General features: G+C 46.9%; 2 protein-coding genes and 1 long non-coding RNA gene across 5 annotated transcripts in view; 1 reads left to right on the forward strand and 2 right to left on the reverse strand.

Annotated features, from left to right (window-relative positions):
- Positions 1 to 17,755, reverse strand: part of DIS3L2 (DIS3 like 3'-5' exoribonuclease 2) — a 359,703-nt gene that overhangs the window by 58,719 nt on the left and 283,229 nt on the right. For all 3 annotated transcript variants that reach the window (XM_082690641.1, XM_082690643.1, XM_082690642.1), the window contains exon 13: positions 13,609 to 13,842. In XM_082690641.1, coding sequence (XP_082546767.1) covers positions 13,609 to 13,842 — 234 coding nt within the window. The remainder of the gene's footprint in view (positions 1 to 13,608; positions 13,843 to 17,755) is intronic.
- On the forward strand, positions 582 to 16,509 carry LOC309844248. Its single transcript, XR_014300564.1, has 3 exons — positions 582 to 883; positions 15,456 to 15,562; positions 16,074 to 16,509. It is a non-coding gene; the product is annotated as an uncharacterized lncRNA (long non-coding RNA).
- LOC309844240 (large ribosomal subunit protein uL23) lies at positions 5,989 to 6,546 on the reverse strand. Its single transcript, XM_082690671.1, has one exon. It carries the CDS (start codon positions 6,529 to 6,531, stop codon positions 6,061 to 6,063), a length of 471 nt encoding a protein of 156 aa, XP_082546797.1. The 5' UTR covers positions 6,532 to 6,546; the 3' UTR covers positions 5,989 to 6,060.

Genomic DNA, 17,755 nt, shown 5'->3' on the forward strand with positions numbered 1-17,755 from the left:
ATGTACTTCAAACCCAGTGGACTGTTATTCATTAGCAAATTTTCCTATTTAGGAGCTTGCCAATTTAATGCTGACAAGCAGATAAGAAACCTGCTGGGATTCCCTCCCTGGGTGTTGCCCTTCCGGGTCTGGGCTCATTTCTCTCTAATCTGGCAGATTTCCTTTACCCCAGGGGGTCACAATTCAAGGGGCAATTAAAGAATTTCTAATTTATTTTCAGCATTTCCAGTTTTCTTCTTATACCAAATTGCCAATTCCTATTTTGTACAGAAGAAAACTTTTAAAAATAGATTGACCTTGTCTCTAATTGACTTTTAAAGTGGCCCCTTCCAATCATAGCCAGTGTTCTCATACAAAACACCTAGGCAGCCACCTCCACTCAAACCCAGCGCGACCTATCATCCAGGCTTTTCCCTCACACCTCCTTCTTCTATTTGTATCCCATTTCCTCCATAAGACATTAAGCTACTCTGAGGGCTGGGACACGGAAAGCTAGGATCATGTTCTCTTTTGTTTTGTCCCCAATACCTGGAACAGTACTTGTACGTGGTAGATATTTAAAAAAAAAAAAAAAAAGTGTGGGAAACTAAAAAGATAAGTCAAAAGAAATCAAGTTACAAAACACTTTGAAAGCTCTTAAATTCTCTTTAGCTGAAAAATGTCTTCCACATGCCATTTAAAAGGGGAATGGGAAGAGTGCTACAAAACAAACAGTGTTACAGTAATATTCTGCTTTTAAAAACGTGGGAATGCCCTGAGGAATAATGGGACCAGCTCTTCAAGTTCTAGACTGGATGTAAAGTGGGCACTGGGTCCTGGAGCCCCCACCGGCTGCAGGTGACATTTACGGTGCCTGTGGAGTGCCAACACCACAGATCTGCAGGTAAGAAGTTGCAGCAACATTATCTACTTTCTCCACAGCTGACGTTCAAGAATCCAGGCAAGGAGGGAGATGAAGATAATAAAGAAATAAAATGATAACAAGAAATGAATGAAAACCTATGAAATATTGCTATCTGGACCCCTTTGGAGCAGGCTTCCAGAGGAAGTGAAGTGTGTGGGACTGGGGCGATCAGCTGGAGGCCGAGGCTCTGTGAAGGCAGGGAAGGATGAGGAAGGGAGATGGGCTGGTGGGACACTGGGAACGTCAAACACAGGCCTCCGAAGGGGCCTCTGAAGCCAGGAGGCACTTGGGCCCGATGCAGCAATCCAGCCCTTCTTAAAGGCTGGTCTGGGATGAACAAAAGGAGAAAGAGGTTTCCTACAAAGCTCAGTCAAGTCACTGGGAAAGACTGCTTCATACTGTGAAAGATATCTTTCCCTCATTTTGGTGCTAAAATGTCTTCATTTGTGAAATCATGATGACAATAAATGGTAACTAGCTTTTTAAGACAATGTCCTTGTTTGGCAAAATTAAAACTTAGCCATCCTAGATCTTGTCCTGGAAGAGCTACAGAAAGCTGACTGGTCCCTGAAATTTGCTTCAGGAGACTGCAGGTCCTCAAGTGACAGGTGAAAGCAATGTTTGGGGGAACTCAATCTGGCAGCAGAGCTGAGGGCAGGCCGTGAACAGGAGCAGAGGCCCCCTTGGCTCCCCGGACCATGGAAACCGAAATCCACTGGGCCAGCCCTGAGAAGCAGTCATGCTAAAATCTCAGGGTCAGCTGCTAGGGTTCCCTTTCCCCAATGCAGGTTTTACTAACGTCAAAGGATTCCACATCTCTTACGTAGCTGTTTGGCTCACATTCGAGTGACGTGGGCTGTGACATGGGGGCAGGCTGAGGACGTGCAGAGAGTCCTGTGAATAGAAATGGGAGAAGCCAAGCTTCCTAATCAATTACCCGAAAGACTAAGCCCCCAGGAGCCAAATCTTTTCTGTCTGTTGAGGCCGCTAACCTGAAAGTCTTACATCTCAGAGCGGAACAAGGGATGCTGGCCGCTGCCCTGCTTGACCCCCAGAAATTTCTTATATATCATCTCGTCAGGATGAGAGCCCTTGGCCTCCCTTCTCTGCCCCATCGAAATGCTAGGGACTTAAGTCTGAGTCATCTGGGCACACTCTCAACCCCAACTGTGATGTGAGTTATCTACTCTGCTCAGACAGCCCAGCAGCCTAACACAGAACGCCTGTCTTGTGTAAACCATTTCCATGAGAAGCAAAATCAGACTCCGATCAGAATTTATGGAGGGAGCAGCGACCAGGATCCCATCGTGGTACACAGATCATTTCCATTTTGTCATGTGGGTGGGGGATAGCAGCTGACATCAGCTTACCCCAGAGGGAGTCTCTGTGGAAGGCAGGTGGCGGGGGGATCTGGTGCCTTGCCCACCTTTCCATGTGGGCAAGCCAGGTCTCTGACAAGCCTGGACATCTCCGTTCCCAGGGTGGTACACTGGGGGTCTCTGCCTTCCCCTGGAGAGCCTCTGCTGACAGGCTCCCCTTGGGGACACAGGCTCCCTGATCTGAGGACACGGAGGTGATGCCTTAGAAACACTGCCAGTCCCCTGGGGGACTGGAGCTTCTTGCCTCTGCACACCTGTCCGGGCAGCTCCACCTTGAGAAAGTCCTCATTACACCCTGTTCTAAACCCTGGATCCCTTGGCGAGGAATCAAACACCCAACCCTTCTATTCAAAGAGGGGAGGAAACCTCTGATTTATAATGTGCATTTAATTCTCTTACGTAAGCACCCCTCTCTTTCAGAGCTACAGTCCCCTGTCCAGGTCACAACTACCTTCCTCTTTTTAAAAAAGACCAATATACACAGAGATGGTCAGAGGCCTTGAAATGCCTGGTTAGAAACAAGCAGCGTGCAGGGGGCGGGAATACAGAGACGAACAAGACACTGTCCTTACCCTTCAGGAAGTCACAGTCTTAGAGATGGAGACAGGGAGGAAAATGGGAAATGACAAAGCAGTGGGACAATATGATCAAGACAGGCAATGGGTATAAATAAAGTGCTGGGGAGCCCAAAGTGGGAGGAGGGGAGGGAGAGCGGGGGAGGGGCTGGCCAATGCAAACCTCTCTGTAGCAAAATTGCAGGTGCCTTCTTCAGGTTCTTGGAAATGAAGACAGGTTTATGGGGGAAGGGGTGCTTTCCCCCTCTGTAAGAAATAAGCCTGGATACAGGCAAATAGAAAGCAGCAGCAGGCAAGTGAAAAGCTCCTAGAACTGGGACGGGACCAAGTCCACTCTGTAAAGTTATATAAGAAGCAGTCTTCCAGAATTCTGCTGAGGATTTGTACTGGCCCTTGTGGGCAAGAAGAAAGCACCAGCCCTCGATCCTCCTCTGTGGCCACTGCTTGGGAGGGGTGGCACTCTTAGGGACCCTGGAGGGCACTGAGTGGTGAAGGTCACACTTGGCCCATTCCCGGGTACACGGCCTGGTAGGGGCCATACTTCTGCTCCCTCTAATCACTCCAACCAGAGTTCTTTTTAGAACATTAACTTCTGGGTTATTTCAAATGCTTGAACCCACTTGAGCTGCCTTCTCTGATCCAAACTTTTATCACCAATAGAATATTTCATTCTCAGTCTGACTTGTGTGTCTATTTCTCAGTGGGTTCGGGACTCAAGAGGAGAGAGTAGCACGATGGGCTTTATGCCATGTTGTCCCAACAGAGTGGGCATTCCCTGCCCTTCAGCTTCCCCATCACCAGTCGTGTCCTTCCCTGGCACCACTGTGCGAGTCAGCCTTCCCTCCCCCAGCCAGCCCTCTTCTACGAATCCCATTCAACCTAAAAACCTATACCTTCAGCCCTGAGTCAACGGCCTATGCCCTTGCTTTTATCTTATTGGAGTTTCCTGTAAGTACACAGAGTTCTTCTCAAGTTCACTCTGTAACTGGAAGGTAGAGAGTTGGCCTTCCACTGCCTCAGGCTCCTTTAGAGAACTATGGGCAGTACTCGTAACACAACGGGAACTTAAGAAATATCTGTCCAGTGAGGGTCCAAGATCATGTCTGAGTCTGTATTTTTAACAACTTCCAGAATAATACTACCTGTATTCCTTCTAATTTTTAAAAATTATGAGTAAATGACTATGTGACATGCCTAAGGGAAGAGCACATGAAGAGTTTGGGGTTTTAATAACAAGCTACTCGGCACAGTTACTCCGCTACTTAATGATATATGTTCGTTTTTATGCACATGTTAACAAGCCACAAACAGTGCTCAGCTCCCACAGTGGCTGTAATTCGTGTTACTTAGCTACAACTAGGTCAAGTTTTCAGGTCTGTCTCTTGTTCATGCCTTAGGATGCATAAGTAGGGACTGGCTTCCCCGATTCCATATGAAAGTAGGGATGCCATCCGATCCATCTCTCCCCTTCTCTCAGAGGCATGACCGGGGCTCTCTGTGCTGCCAGGTCCTCCCCAAAGCCTGAGGCTGCAGCTTGTTCTGTCCAGCTTTTCCCCTCGCCTCACAGAGGCTGTGCTAGATGGCCTGGCTGCTGACTCGCTCAAAGGAGCACAGATTCTTGGCTGAAGATTTATTTATAAATGAGCTAGATACGCTTAAATGAAAACTTTGCTAATATAATTAGTATGAAGCTGGCAACTGGGAAAAACTTACAGACTGATATTCTTTAAACCTCACTAATTCTAGAACTCTCTCCATGCTTGAAATAATGCACATCTGTCAACACTGAAACAGAAGCCCTGAACTTCTAGTGGAAACCTTCCTGTTTCCTGAAGAAAAGCACAGCGATTCTTATGGTAAAGCCACACTGGGCTCTTTAGTCTTAATTCAGTTTGATTTCTTTATAATTATTCACGTCAGGCCAACCCAAGGCTATTATACACAGGAGGTAAGAGCCACAGAAGAAAGGCTACTGAATTTCCAATGTTCTTTGAGGATCTGAACATGCAGCAGTGATTCTCAACATCATTTCAAAAAGGACAGGTTTCTTTATGGATTCTAATGAGAGGAAAGAAGGATCTCATTTTGGGGCAGGAGGTTGCTCTCCGGTCTCAGCTTCCAACAAGGGGTTAGCAAGATGCTTTCAACTACCCCTCTCAGCCATTTAAAATTTTTGGACTCTAGTGGCGCCTGAGGGGCTCAGTCTTTTAAGGGTCTGACTCTTGATTTTGGCTCAGGTCATAATCTCAGGGTCCTGAGATTGAGCTCTGCGTTGGGCACTGTGCTGAGCGTGGAACCTGCTTGGGATTCTCTCTCTCCCTCTATAGGCACTCCCCACCCCACTCACGTTCTCTCTCTCACAAAAAGAAAAAACCTAGGCTTAATTTTAGGTTGAGTATTTTTTGTAATGGCTAATGCTAGAAGAGTCTATGTGTGATACTACTCTTTGTAGGCAAGACCTCATGAAAATAAAATAAAATAGGAATGATGAAGGAATAATCCAAGACCACAGCCATTGGGACATTGCAGGAGACCAGGACATGACTTTGAGAGAGAGAGAGAGAGAGAGAGAGAGAAGGAAAGAGGGGCAGGGACAGACAGACACATACACTCAGTATAGACACAGAACTCCTGACAGGTATTCCCACCCATATTCATAGGCTACTGGAAGGAGAAGAAGTTGGTACAACCTTTCTGCAAGGGAATGGGGCACTGTTTGAAGATTCTTAAATATGTCTGTCCCTCTTATCCTATCAGCATAGTTCTAGGACCATCCTAATGAAATCATCAGAATCAGCGTAAAGACTTAGGATACAAGGTGGCTATGGCACTATTATGTATAACATTAAAAAAATCATAATCTAAATATCGACAATTGGGTCATGGCTAAATGTTCCAGAGCTTACTAATATGAGGAAATATTACAGATGCATTATAATGGTTTAGAAGAATTTTGAATGACATGGGAAAAAACTCATTCCATAATATTAAAAAGCAGAATATGAAAATTATATGTATTTTATGCTAACCACTCCTCCCTCCTGCCATGAAGTGTTAAGGAGGATATTCAAAAGGAACCATAAGACATTTAAATATTAGCAGTGGCTATTTCTGGATGATGGAGTTATAGGTGGTTTTTTTTTTTTTTTTTTTTTTTTTATCATGAAAAAACTGTATTTAGATTTAGCCAGCTGGACTCAGTTTAGATGATCCCAATTTTGTTGGCAACATCCAAAGCATCATAGTCAGGGGCCAGCCGAACGTATGCCTTCTTCTCTCCATCAGGCCTGATTAAGGTGTTGACCTTGGCTACATCAATGTCATAGAGCTTCTTCACAGCCTGTTTGATCTGGTGCTTGTTGGCCTTGACATCCACAATGAACACAAGTGTGTTGTTGTCTTCTATTTTCTTCATGGCTGACTCAGTAGTCAGGGGGAACTTGATGATGGCATAGTGGTCAAGCTTGTTTCTCCTGGGGGCGCTCTTTCGAGGGTATTTGGGTTGCCTTCGGAGACGCAGAGTCTTCGGTCGTCGGAACGTAGGTGATGTGCGGATCTTCTTTTTTTTGTGACTGTGGACGCCTTTCAGCACCGCTTTCTTGGCTTTCAAAGCCTTTGCTTTGGCTTCGGCTTTGGGAGGGGCAGGGGCTTCCTTCTTAGCTTTCGGCGCCATCTTCGTAAAAGCTAGGTGGTTTTTATTTATTCTTTACACGGTTGTATTTTCTAAATTTTATAATATTAGAATATACTTAAATACCTTTTCATAGATCAAGGAATTTACTTATGCTTTTATAATCTGATACAAAGATTCCTTTCTAAGGAAAAGAGGGGTTTAATGGGGCCTACCTAAGTACTGGGACACATGGAAGTCTTTCTCACCTGCCTGCCTACCTAGCGCCCCATGGCTGCTCATTCTGGAGTCTTCCCCAGAACTCATTCCCCTCATCACCAGCACCTGGCACACACCATGTGCCCAGTAAAAGCTTTCGGAAGGTATGCTGAATGAAGGACTCCATGACTCAGACAATAGAGACCGATTCGACAAACACGTCCGACCATCTGACCAGCAGCTTGCCCCGGTGCTTTACTGGGGATGTAAATAGTAAGACCAAGGAAGAGTGAGTCAGGATGAATAGCCCATTCTTTCTACCTTGCACCAGATATCATATGGTACAAAAATTCAACAGCAGAGAGCTGGAAGGCTCATTTTTTGCAAATGACTGTACTGAAGGTGAGAACAGAAACATTCTTCACTGTAACTTTAAACATACGAGTCAACAAAACCTATAGCTACATACAGCAGCGGGGGCGGGGGCGGAGTGGACACCCCCCCCCCCCCCGCCCCATAGAGCTGGCTTCGGCCGAGAGCAGGCCCACCCCACCAGCGGGTGAGAAGGCAGAGCCAGCCTCTCTCTCTGCAGGCGGGCTGGGGAGGAGACCCAACTGCAAAGAGGCTGCCAGCTCACAGAGGTGGGAAATGAGAGCTGCTGCTCTGTTTGCCTCTGGCTAATTAAAGCTACCTGCCTGTAACTAGGGTAAGGGAACTGGTGCTGATCTGATTCATTCCTCTACTTCTGGCCTCCGATTGGACCTGCTAAACGTGGTACTAATCAAAGGAATAATTTACTTAATTGCATGAAACCACCCCCAGAGCTAACTAAGCCCCGCTGTTCTCCATCACCTCGCCTGATTCCCTGGTGCGGTGATTATGAGCCCTGAAGAGCTGCTGGGTCCCAGAGCTAAATTTCAGGTGAGTGGCGGTCAGCAAGCTATGGACCCCAGGCCAGATCAAGCCTTCTACCTGCTCTTATACAGCTAAAAATGCTTTTTACACTTTAAAAAATAATTTTAAAAAATACTTTACTTATTTATTTGACAGAGAGAGAGAGAGAGAGATATCACAAGTAGGCAGAGAGGCAGGCAGAGAGAGAGAGGGGGAAGCAGGCTCCCTGCTGAGCAGACAGCCCGACTGGGGCCTTGATCCCAGAACCCTGGGATCATGACCCGAGCCAAAGGCAGAGGTTTAACACACTGAGCCACCCAGGCGCCCTCTTTTTACATTTTTAAATGATCGAAAAATCATCAAAGGGAGAACACTATTTTATGAAATGAGAAGGATGTCAAGTTCAAATTCCAGGGTCCTTAAAGCTTTCTTGGCACACAGTCTGCTCACTGGTTTGTCTGTGGCTACTCTCACGTCGCAAGAGCAGAGTTGGGGAGTTGAGACAGAGGCTGTATGGCCCACAAAGTCCCAAATATTTACTATCTGGCCCTTTCCAGCAAGTCTGCAGACTCCTGACTTCAGGGCTGGGTTAGCCCAAGGACATCTAGAATAGTACTCCACAGTAGCTTGGGTCCCAAGGTACTTAAAAATTATTTCACTATCAAGTTTATCTTTATAATCAAGTCCACTCAAGGAAAATGCCCAATGTCTGGGCTTCAAATCCTGCCAGGAGGGCATCATAGAAGAGGTAGCTGAGAATTCAGTAAAGGCTCCTTTAGTTTGGAGGTATCACCCAAGATGGAAATATAAACTCTCCTTCATTGCAACTTTCGCTAAATTCAGAAAGTCAAAGGCTCAGTAGGAACCATTCACGTCCTTGACCACTTGCTGGGAAGACTCCAGAAAGGGCCCAGTTTCTCACAGGCCATCATGCGGGTTTCTCACAGAAGCCCACACACAAAGTAGGCTCTCTCTAAGGGCTCTCTCCTGACTGAGGAATGTCGGGCTGAGAGAAAGCCCCAGAACACTGTAAGTGTAGCTTCCTGAAGATAATCAATTTTCCCTGAGATGTTTTTGTTTGAGGGTTCTATTTACCATGCCGCTATCCTCCCTTGCTATCCTTTCTTAAAGGCAACCACTAAGACACAGAATGCTAAAAGGAGTCTGAGGCCATGTCAGATCACAAGCAGCATTCTCTTCCTCTCTAGAGAGAAGGCTGCCGGGAGCAGACTTTGTGTTGGGCATAAACAGAAGTTTCAGGGAGCTGGGCATACCCTCAGGGCCTGTCCAGCAGGCCCGAGTCACGGAGCAACGACAGAACCAGAGTGAAGAGGGAGGGCTTCTCAGTTTCCCTTCTCCAAAACTCACGGTTTGCGTAGGATTATAAACCGTAATGGTTCCTTTTACTACAAAAACATCTGGGCCCCGTTTGGGGGCATCTTCTTTCAAGAAACAGCAGTGACATATGTGATGATAAAGAAAATGAGACCAGAATCTGTTGGAATCTAGAATTAACATGGCAGTGGGAAACGTGGAGATGGGAAATAACCACCCAGAAGTAATACTATTCAACTCCTGTGACCAAAAAGCACAAAGAATGCATTAGGCATCTGCATTTGCTTTTTGGGCAGTGAAACAAAGGGGCATCCTTTCACAGAGCTAGAACTTCTGTAGAACAACGTTTGAGCTCTAGGTAAAAGAGGGCTGTGATAGGAAGCGGGTGATCTGACCTTTAAGGCGGCCCTTCCCAATGGGTTCCACACCACAGTACATACACACCTTGGTCGCATTTGATAGCATGCTGGGGTGAGCAGACAACTTCAGTAGGCGGACCCTGGGGACTGGAGCCAGCCCAGGCAGCCCTGAGGGCTGAGGGCGCACTGTATCCTATGTGGCTGAGGCCGCTCTGGCTGACACTGTCCACTGCAGTCGCCCGGTGGTCAAGCAGCTCCGTATTTCTGTGTGTTCTAACCTCTGAACTGATCCGACCCTGGCTAAACAGACAGACGCTACCCTAGTACCCCCCACCTCCCTCATTCCGGAGGTCCTCATGGTAAACTGACTTCCAGGAAAGGGAAAACTTCTGGTTTAGCAGATGTATTCTGCATCCAAGGGCCTATTGTGTGACAGGCACGGCCTCTCTAATTGAGGCGAGTGTGAAAGGGCATATTTTTTTTAAGGACTGACCAAAAATGTGGACATGGTGAAATGAGGCAAACAAAGCTGCAGGGAGAAGTTCCAAACAGCCGGCTACACCAAATGCACCAAGTGGATTTTTGCGAGGGCAAAGGCAGGCAGCAGGCCTGGGGGAATAAAACCCGGTCACCCCTGAATGGGGCCATTGAGCTGATTTATAAAGGATCTTGCCAGTGTCCCTTGCTGTGCAAGATTGATGTGTTCTTCCTTCCAAAGCTGTGGTCCTCACAACTTGTTTTCTGGGGAACCAAGGAATCCACTCCAAGGATGTACATCCATTATTTTCAAACCTTAATTAACTGGAACCCAATTAGGACTTTTGAGGGCTTTTTCTCTCCCTCACTTTGAAGGAAAACTTTTCTCTCTTAAGTCAGCATGATGTAAATGGAGGAAAATTGAACAAAGAATCAGCTATCTGATTTCTTGCATATAAGCAAATCACTTAACCTTTGGGGGGCATCAGCTCGCCAACATATAAATTGTGACAGCCAATGAGATAGAAATATCTAAGGTTGTTTTCAGCAATTAAATTCTGATTCTACGATAAACCAACAGATCAATAACAATAATCTGTGATCATTCTTCTTCCTTGACTACCATACCCTTCCTACTGTGAGTTGAGATCACCCAACAGTGACCTTTTATAGTTTTATAGTTATAGAGCATTTCTTATATTTAATCCAATCAAACATTCTGACAATCTGATAGGGTAAGATCTCTAAGATGTTGTAACAGAAGCCCTCTCATTTGAGGTGCTTGAAGAAGTGGTTAGTAAGTTATTGTAGGGGCTGGCTAAGGAGGAGAATCAGGGGCACCTGGGAGACTCCATTGGTTAAGCATCTGACTTTTGGTTTCGGCTCAGGTCATGATCTCAGGGTTCTGGAATGGAGCCCTGTGTTGGGCTCGCCGCTCAGTGGGCAGTCAGCTTGAATTCTCTCTCTCTCTCTCTCTCTCTCTTTCTCCCTCTGTCCCTCCCTCCACTTGCCCTCGTGCATGCACTCTCTAAATGAATAAATAAAATCTTTTAAAAAATAAAGAAGGGAATTGTACATGAGATATATTTATAACTAATCATTTAATTTACATAAATGCACATTCATTCAGTTTTTCAAAATATAAAACTTTTTCTAAGATTTTATTTATTTATTTGACACAGACAGAGAGAGATCACAAGTAGGCAGAGAGGCAGGTGGAGAGAGAGGGGGAAACAGGCTCCCCGCTGAGTAGAGAGCAGGATGTGGGGCTTGATCCTAGGACCCTGAGATTATGACCTGAGCCAAAGGCAGGGGCTTAACCTACTGAGCCACCCAGGCACCCCAAAATATAAAGCTTTTTAAAAGAGGATGATAATTAGGGGGTGCCTGGGTGGCTCAGCGAGTTAAAGCCTCTGCCTTCAGCTCAGGTCATGATCCCAGGGTCCTGGGATGGAGCCCCACATCAGGCTCTCTGCTCAGCAAGGAAGCCTGCTTCCTCCTCTCTCTCTCTGCCTGCCTCTCTGCCTACTTGTGATCTCTGTCTGTCAAATAAATAAATAAAATCTTTTTAAAAAATTAATTAAAAAAAGAGAATGATAATTGATTTCTACATTTTTTTCTGAATAAATTACTCATAATTCATTATCTATAATTTATGTTTTCTTAACTTTTTTTTTTTTTGAGAGAGTGAGAGAGTGTGAGTGAGAGCGAACAGGAGAAGGGGCTCCATTTCACAACCCTGAGATCATGACCTGAACCCTGAACCACACAGGCACCCTACAGTTTTCATTTCTTTAAGAGAGGGATAACATAGACATCTGCAAAGCCATCTGAGTACAGAATTCTTCCTGAATTTTATCATTTTTCCCTCCTATTTTTATACAGTTGTCACACGCAAATAGCAGAATTTTTATAGATTCATCCTTACTGAATCTTTTCAGACAGTTTTAGTTTTCACAGAAACAACAGCTTTCTTTTTTATGCTCTTATCTGATCAGTATATCTTATTTGATTTGGGTAAACAGCAAAGTTTTTTGATGCACACAACTGTCCCGGTGGGAGCGGAGGCAGGAGGGAGCGTGAGGCAGGCTGCACAGCGCACCACGGGCACCGATCCATGCACAAGGAAGGACGAGCACCAGCTGAGGAGACCCTGAGGCATCCGGGTGGAGAGTTTGAGACGGCAGAGGGAGAGAGGCCTGTCGAGGCTTTGGGAAGGAGGGCAGGGCTGGAGAGAAAGATTTGGGCATCATCAGCATCCAGGTAGTAGTGACAATCCTAAGAGTAGAAGAATTTGTTCAGGGAGTGTGGATAGAGACAAAAAAGAGGGTGGAGAAGACTCCAATGAACGAGAAGCCTACAGGGGACAGCAGAGGAAGAGGCTTCTGCAAAGGGACCAGCAGGATATTACTGGAGATATCCGAAGAGAAGCAGAGAACCAGGAGGCGAGCTTCAAAGGCGAGCTTCCAAATGCAAAACCAAGTCCAGGAAGCAAGAACCAAAAAACATCCTTGGATCTGACAACCAGGCAGCCACTGGAGAGTGAGACCCTGGGTGTGTTCATGACCCCACCAAGGATTTCCCTGAAGGAAGGAAAGGAGATAGTCTGTCATCTCCTGTACCTTTGGTCCCTCTTCTCCCAGTCTGCTGGTTTCCCCAGCAGCCACTCGGCCTCCTGACTGCCCATCAGCATTCACAGACAGGTCCGTTCAGGCTGCCTGAGCTCAGGCCAGGGAAGGAGTGGTGTGTGAACTCTAAAAGGTGCCCTGACTCCCTCAAGCACAGGGAGAACAGCGTGTCCACTTGCCCCAGATGCTGCTAACTTACTCCTAGGACCAAGAGCAGTAACTATTTGCAATGCTGGCTGAGAAGCATTAGTGACATTTATCACAAAAGCTAGGATGAAACGAAATCTTCAATTACAAAGTTTTAAAACAGAGCATTTTGAGATCCTTCCATGCTGGAAGGCTTGGACAAAGATGTCTCTGTGAGGCTGCCCCCTTGGCGGTGGTCTCCCTCAGCCAATCCTGTTGCTCAACTCATTTTTCAAATGCCTAGAGACTTCCCTCAGCCTATAGTGAGCAGGCAGAGAGAGCAGGTTCTCAGGGGTTTGGGTAAGAAATATAAATGAGAAAAAAAAGCTGCACAATACAGAACATAGGCTCTACTATATAACGTACTGACGACAGGCAAGGAAAGGATCCCTAGGTTTTAAGAGTCGCCGCACACAGAAATGGACATGGAAATGTGACCAAGTTTGAGTGACAGCTATCTAAGTCCCAGGGGGCCACGGGAGCAGCTGTGATATGCAAAAGTAATCAGTACCATTCCGGGCTGCCATGTTCCTCAACAGTCAACATTCCCCAGTCTCCTCAGTTCTCCGCCTCTTTAAATATGAATCCAGAATTTATAAACATATGACTCTTTTTGGAAGACAAGGGATAAAAAGAAACACGTTTTTTAAAAAGCCTCATCATCAGATACTGGTCAGTTGCCTTGTAAACTTCCCTGTTCCTGTCCCCACCTCCATTCAGAGGGATGTGAGGTAGAAAGTGAGGGAAGGCTCAAATGCTGGGTTACGGCCTGGCCAGGAAAGACCAGCTGGGCGTGCCGGTCACAGGGCCACCCACACAGACACCGCTCTTTTGCCTTGGCTCATGTCAGTGGGCTTCGTGTGCCTGTTAAGTTTGGAGGGTGAAAAAGTTAGTCCCTGCCTGCCTCAGAGAACACTGTTTCAGTGCCGTGACTGGGGAAGGAAGAAGGGAAGATCCCAAGACTGCCATGTTGAACCTCACTCATGCTGGGTTCAAGCATAAGTCAAATCTGTTGGTTGCACTAAAAAAAAGAAGTGACTGACTTGATCCAGACGCAGCGCGCCGTCCACAAACCGTTGTTTGCGTAACTCCTTTGCGATTCCATGGAGATTCAAGACAGCCTGGTGCACCTCCTCACTGGTGTGCTCAGGGGAGATGGGGGGCAGCTCCTTCTCGGGGATTTTCTCGTTCGGACTTTCAATCATGCTCTGTGCGTGCTCGTAGCTCAGTTTGGTACAAGAGCGAATGATGGTCCGACCAAACCATTCACCAAGGATCTGCAAAGACAGATTGAGAGGGAATCAGGAGAACTTTTTCCAGACTTTTCTTTCATGCAACCATTCATCTGTACACATTCTACAGAGATCCACCAAGTACCAACGCTGTGCTCAGAATGTGTTATGTTCTAGCTAGGCACGGAAACTGATGAGGAAACTCCTGCCCTCAGGGAGTTCAGGCTCTAAGGGCTGGATTTAAGAGGCTGTGGAGGTCGAGAGAAGGTCTCCAAGCACACAGGTGGTACAGACCAGGCCCAGCGCGAGGGAAACTCAAGGTGAAGGGCCTGCTGGAGCACCTTTCCATTACCTTGAGTGAGTGGTCATTAACAGCAAAACTGGAAGAAAGATAAGGGATGGGGATAGAAGGCAAAGATGTGACACATGGGCAATCTGAGGACTTGGTAATGGATTGGATGTGGGGTGAGGGAGACAAGGGGGGTCACTGACAGAAACAGAGAACACAGATGAGAGAAGTAGGATGGAGGCAGAAAGAGAAAAGGAATTCCGACTTATTCTGTTTGGGCCACTTATGTGAAGACAAAGGTACAGAACAAGGTGCCTCAACCCCAGCACTATTGAGTGGGCTAATTCTTTGTTGTGCGGCCTAGCCTGTGCATTGTAAAATGTTTGGTGATATTCCTGGGCTCTGCCTGAAAGATGCCAGCAGCTGCTCCCACAACCCCAAGCTGACAACCAAAAATGTCACCAGACATTGCCAAACATCCCTGGGGGGAAACATGGCCCAGGTGGAGGCACACTGGGCTTGACAGATCCACCCAAATTGAGCAGTGGTGTTTGCTGTCATGGCATTACTGTCGATTCATATTTTATCCTTGAAATTTGCCTGTATTTTCTATAATGAGCATTTATTGCTTTTAAAATAAAAATAAAACAAACGTTAAAATATTTTTGGGACTGCTGAGTCTGATGGGCAGGGAGAAGATCCAGATGGTAGGCTATGTAGCAGGCAGCTGGGGTGTGGGCCTGGGGTCTGGGTCGATGACTCATCTACGGGTGGGGAACTGGCAGCCTCGGCAGGAAGGTCCGAGAAAGACAGAAAGGGCAAGGGAGAGTCAAGGCTGCACTCTCTACCACCTCTCCATGTTAGGGGGCAAAAAGAGACTTTGGAGAGTGAAAACAAAAAATGAGAGAGCTCAAAAGGACAGGAGAAAGATCAGGGTGTCCAGAGTTAGGGGAAAGGGATTTACAGAAAGGAGTCCTCAGAAGCCACAGCAGACACATCCAGAGCACTTGTGAGGGGAAAAGGTGCTTCCCCCAGAGCAGCCATTTCAGGCTGCGACCCAATGACATAGTTTTGTTATCCTCACTCTGCAAAGGCGGGAACTGAGACACAGACATGGTAAGGGACCTGTCTGAGGTCACAGGCTGGGGAAAGGCACAGCCAGGAACTGAGCCATGGCCTGAGTCTGAGCTCTTAGCCACCACTAGGGAGAATCAAATGTCACTTGGATGTCAAGGAAGATAAAAACAAAGAAAAATCTTTGCATGTCACATTTGCTTCTTGGTGATCTTTTGGACAGCTTTTTAGGGGTTAGAGCATGGGGCGTGGGGCGTGGTGGTGGTGGTTACGCAGAGGCAAACTACAATTTCAGGCCCTGTGCTGTGTGTGCGTGGATTTGGAGAGGCTGCCACTGTGGCCCCATCCACTGTCGGGGAAGCCAGATCCTCCTGCCATCAGCCCGGTGCACACAGTCCTCAGGTGAGGCAAACAGCAGTGGCTCCTCCGTGGGCCACGATGGAATGAAGTTCTGGAAGCTTCGGGTTAAGGATAGGTGCACGGCTGGTGGAGGAAAGGTAATGAGTGTGGATGACTGCTTCTGGGGGGCTGGCGGGACGGAGGATTGTGCTGGGTTTGTGGGGTGAGGGAAGAGGCACCCATTCATGAGAGAGGAAGAGTGGCCTGGAGAGGAGGCAGGAAGGAAAGGGGAGGTGAGGGAGGCAACTCTGGGGGAGAAGTGGAGAGGGGAAAGCTCCACTCTAGCTCCACTCTATGGGGGAGAAGGCAAAGGATGAGGGGTTTAGGTGGGGCTCAAAGGCATGAAGAAGTAGAAAAGCTCTGAGAGAAATACTGTGGGGAATGGATTCATGGGCAAGGAAAACTAGACGTTCTGAGAGGCAGAAGGGGCTTGGGAGGAGGGAGGTCAGTCTAATCAGCTGCGAGACCTCTCTGCCTGGACTTGCAAACATCCCCTCTGCCTTCTTTTTCACAGGCCAAACCATTCTGTTGACAGCCTCCAAAATATGCTTCCTGAAAAAAAGCCATCTGAAGGATCCATGGGTATTTCTGGGGTAAAGGAGAAAGCCCAGACCAGAGGAGCTGTCCACACCACACAGCCTCTATGGAACATGCTGGCTACTACCCTGGAAGGCAAGAGAGACACTGACCCCTAAAATACCCTGACCTTCCCCTGAAGGAAGAACCAGTACTCTTAAAATAGTAGCCGAGAATCCCAGGAAAAGATTGGTAAAAACTGCTCTCCTTTTCCTTTGATTCGGTGCAAAGAGCCTCATTATACATAAGAGTCTTGGATCTGTAATTTGGACTTCAATTTTCTTAGAAACAACAAAAACCAACCCTTAAACTGCACTTTCTGGATTATTCCAAGAACCACTCCTATCCAAAAATATAAGTGATTCAAATACTGTACTCATGACTCTTCTGCTGCAGCAAGTAGGTCCTGCATTTGGCTCTCAGGAGGTGTCTGCAGTGTGTGCTGAATGCAAGAGAAATGAGAGAGCCAACTTGAGGTATCGTCCAACAGTCCCGGTGGGGAAGTAGTGCACACAGGTCTCCAGAAGAGTCCCTTTCAAGGTCAGCTCATGCTTGTCCTTCTATTACATCCACATTTCCTGAAAACTCCCCACTAATGGAGTCGCTCCAAGCTCCTCTAGAATGACAGGGCCACGACCCATTCATTCTTGTGGTCACAAAGTTTTCCCCTGAAGATTAAGCTTGTTTCCTTTTCTCCACTGCACTCCAAACCCAGTCAACCCTGCTCCTTCTATGTGTCCATTTTGTTTGCCAGTCTGTCTTTAGCATGCTTGGGGAAACTTTCCTTTCCATTCGATTCCACACACCTTATGAGTAGTTCCACCGATTCCCTCAGGTATCCAAGTCATAGGCTATCTGGCCTCCTGGGGTCTGGGTCCTATTTTTCCTGAAGGACGCAGTACACTTCTATGGGTAACCACCACACACAGGTCAGGCAGTCTCCCACCAGCCTGACTGGGCATCTATTTTCAGGTAAACTAGTGGGTCAAGAACTGCTTTAAAAAATCTAAAGAAATCCCCAGGTCCTCTCCTTTGAAATATTTATGCACCGAATTTTGCCGTAAGTTCCAGAAGGTTCTCAGACACTCTGCCAACCCCAAGCCCATATGTCCTTGCTCTAAACAGAGCTTATTTCTCCCTCAAAGCCCTCTGATTATGGTGCTGAGTGCTGACTAGAGGCCACTTTTCATCCTCATGAGTTTGTAAAATTTATTACCTGTAACTTGGCAAAATCAGAAGTTTACTACTCCTTACCAAAACTTGAGAACAACACACAGAGGCTACACTGTCTCAGTTAGTTTGAGCCAATTTTCCCCTAATGGGCACCTCTGCTCCTTTAGCTTGTTTCCTTATCAGTCGATGACAGGCAGCCTTCTTACCAGCACACACGAATACCACCAAACCAGATTATGGCGCAGACGAGAAGTTTCCTAGAGTGTGCTCAAGTAAGAGCACCCCTTCCTGCTCACACCTGCATCCTAGAAAAATCTGCACCAACCTTTTTTCTGAATATACAAAGGGCTGAAGAGGGAGCTTTGAAGAGCCATCAGGAACATTCTGGCCCAGGGACAGTAGCCTTAGGTAGCAGAACCTATCCTGCTTTAACACAATGCAGTGATT

The sequence above is a fragment of the Mustela nivalis genome (assembly GCF_964662115.1).
Source record: "Mustela nivalis genome assembly, chromosome: 11".
Classification (NCBI taxonomy): Eukaryota; Metazoa; Chordata; class Mammalia; order Carnivora; family Mustelidae; genus Mustela; species Mustela nivalis.

Excerpts from the sequence above, each read along its gene's own strand:
- LOC309844240 (XM_082690671.1), bottom strand. The coding sequence starts at position 6,531 with ATGGCGCCGAAAGCTAAGAAGGAAGCCCCTGCCCCTCCCAAAGCCGAA.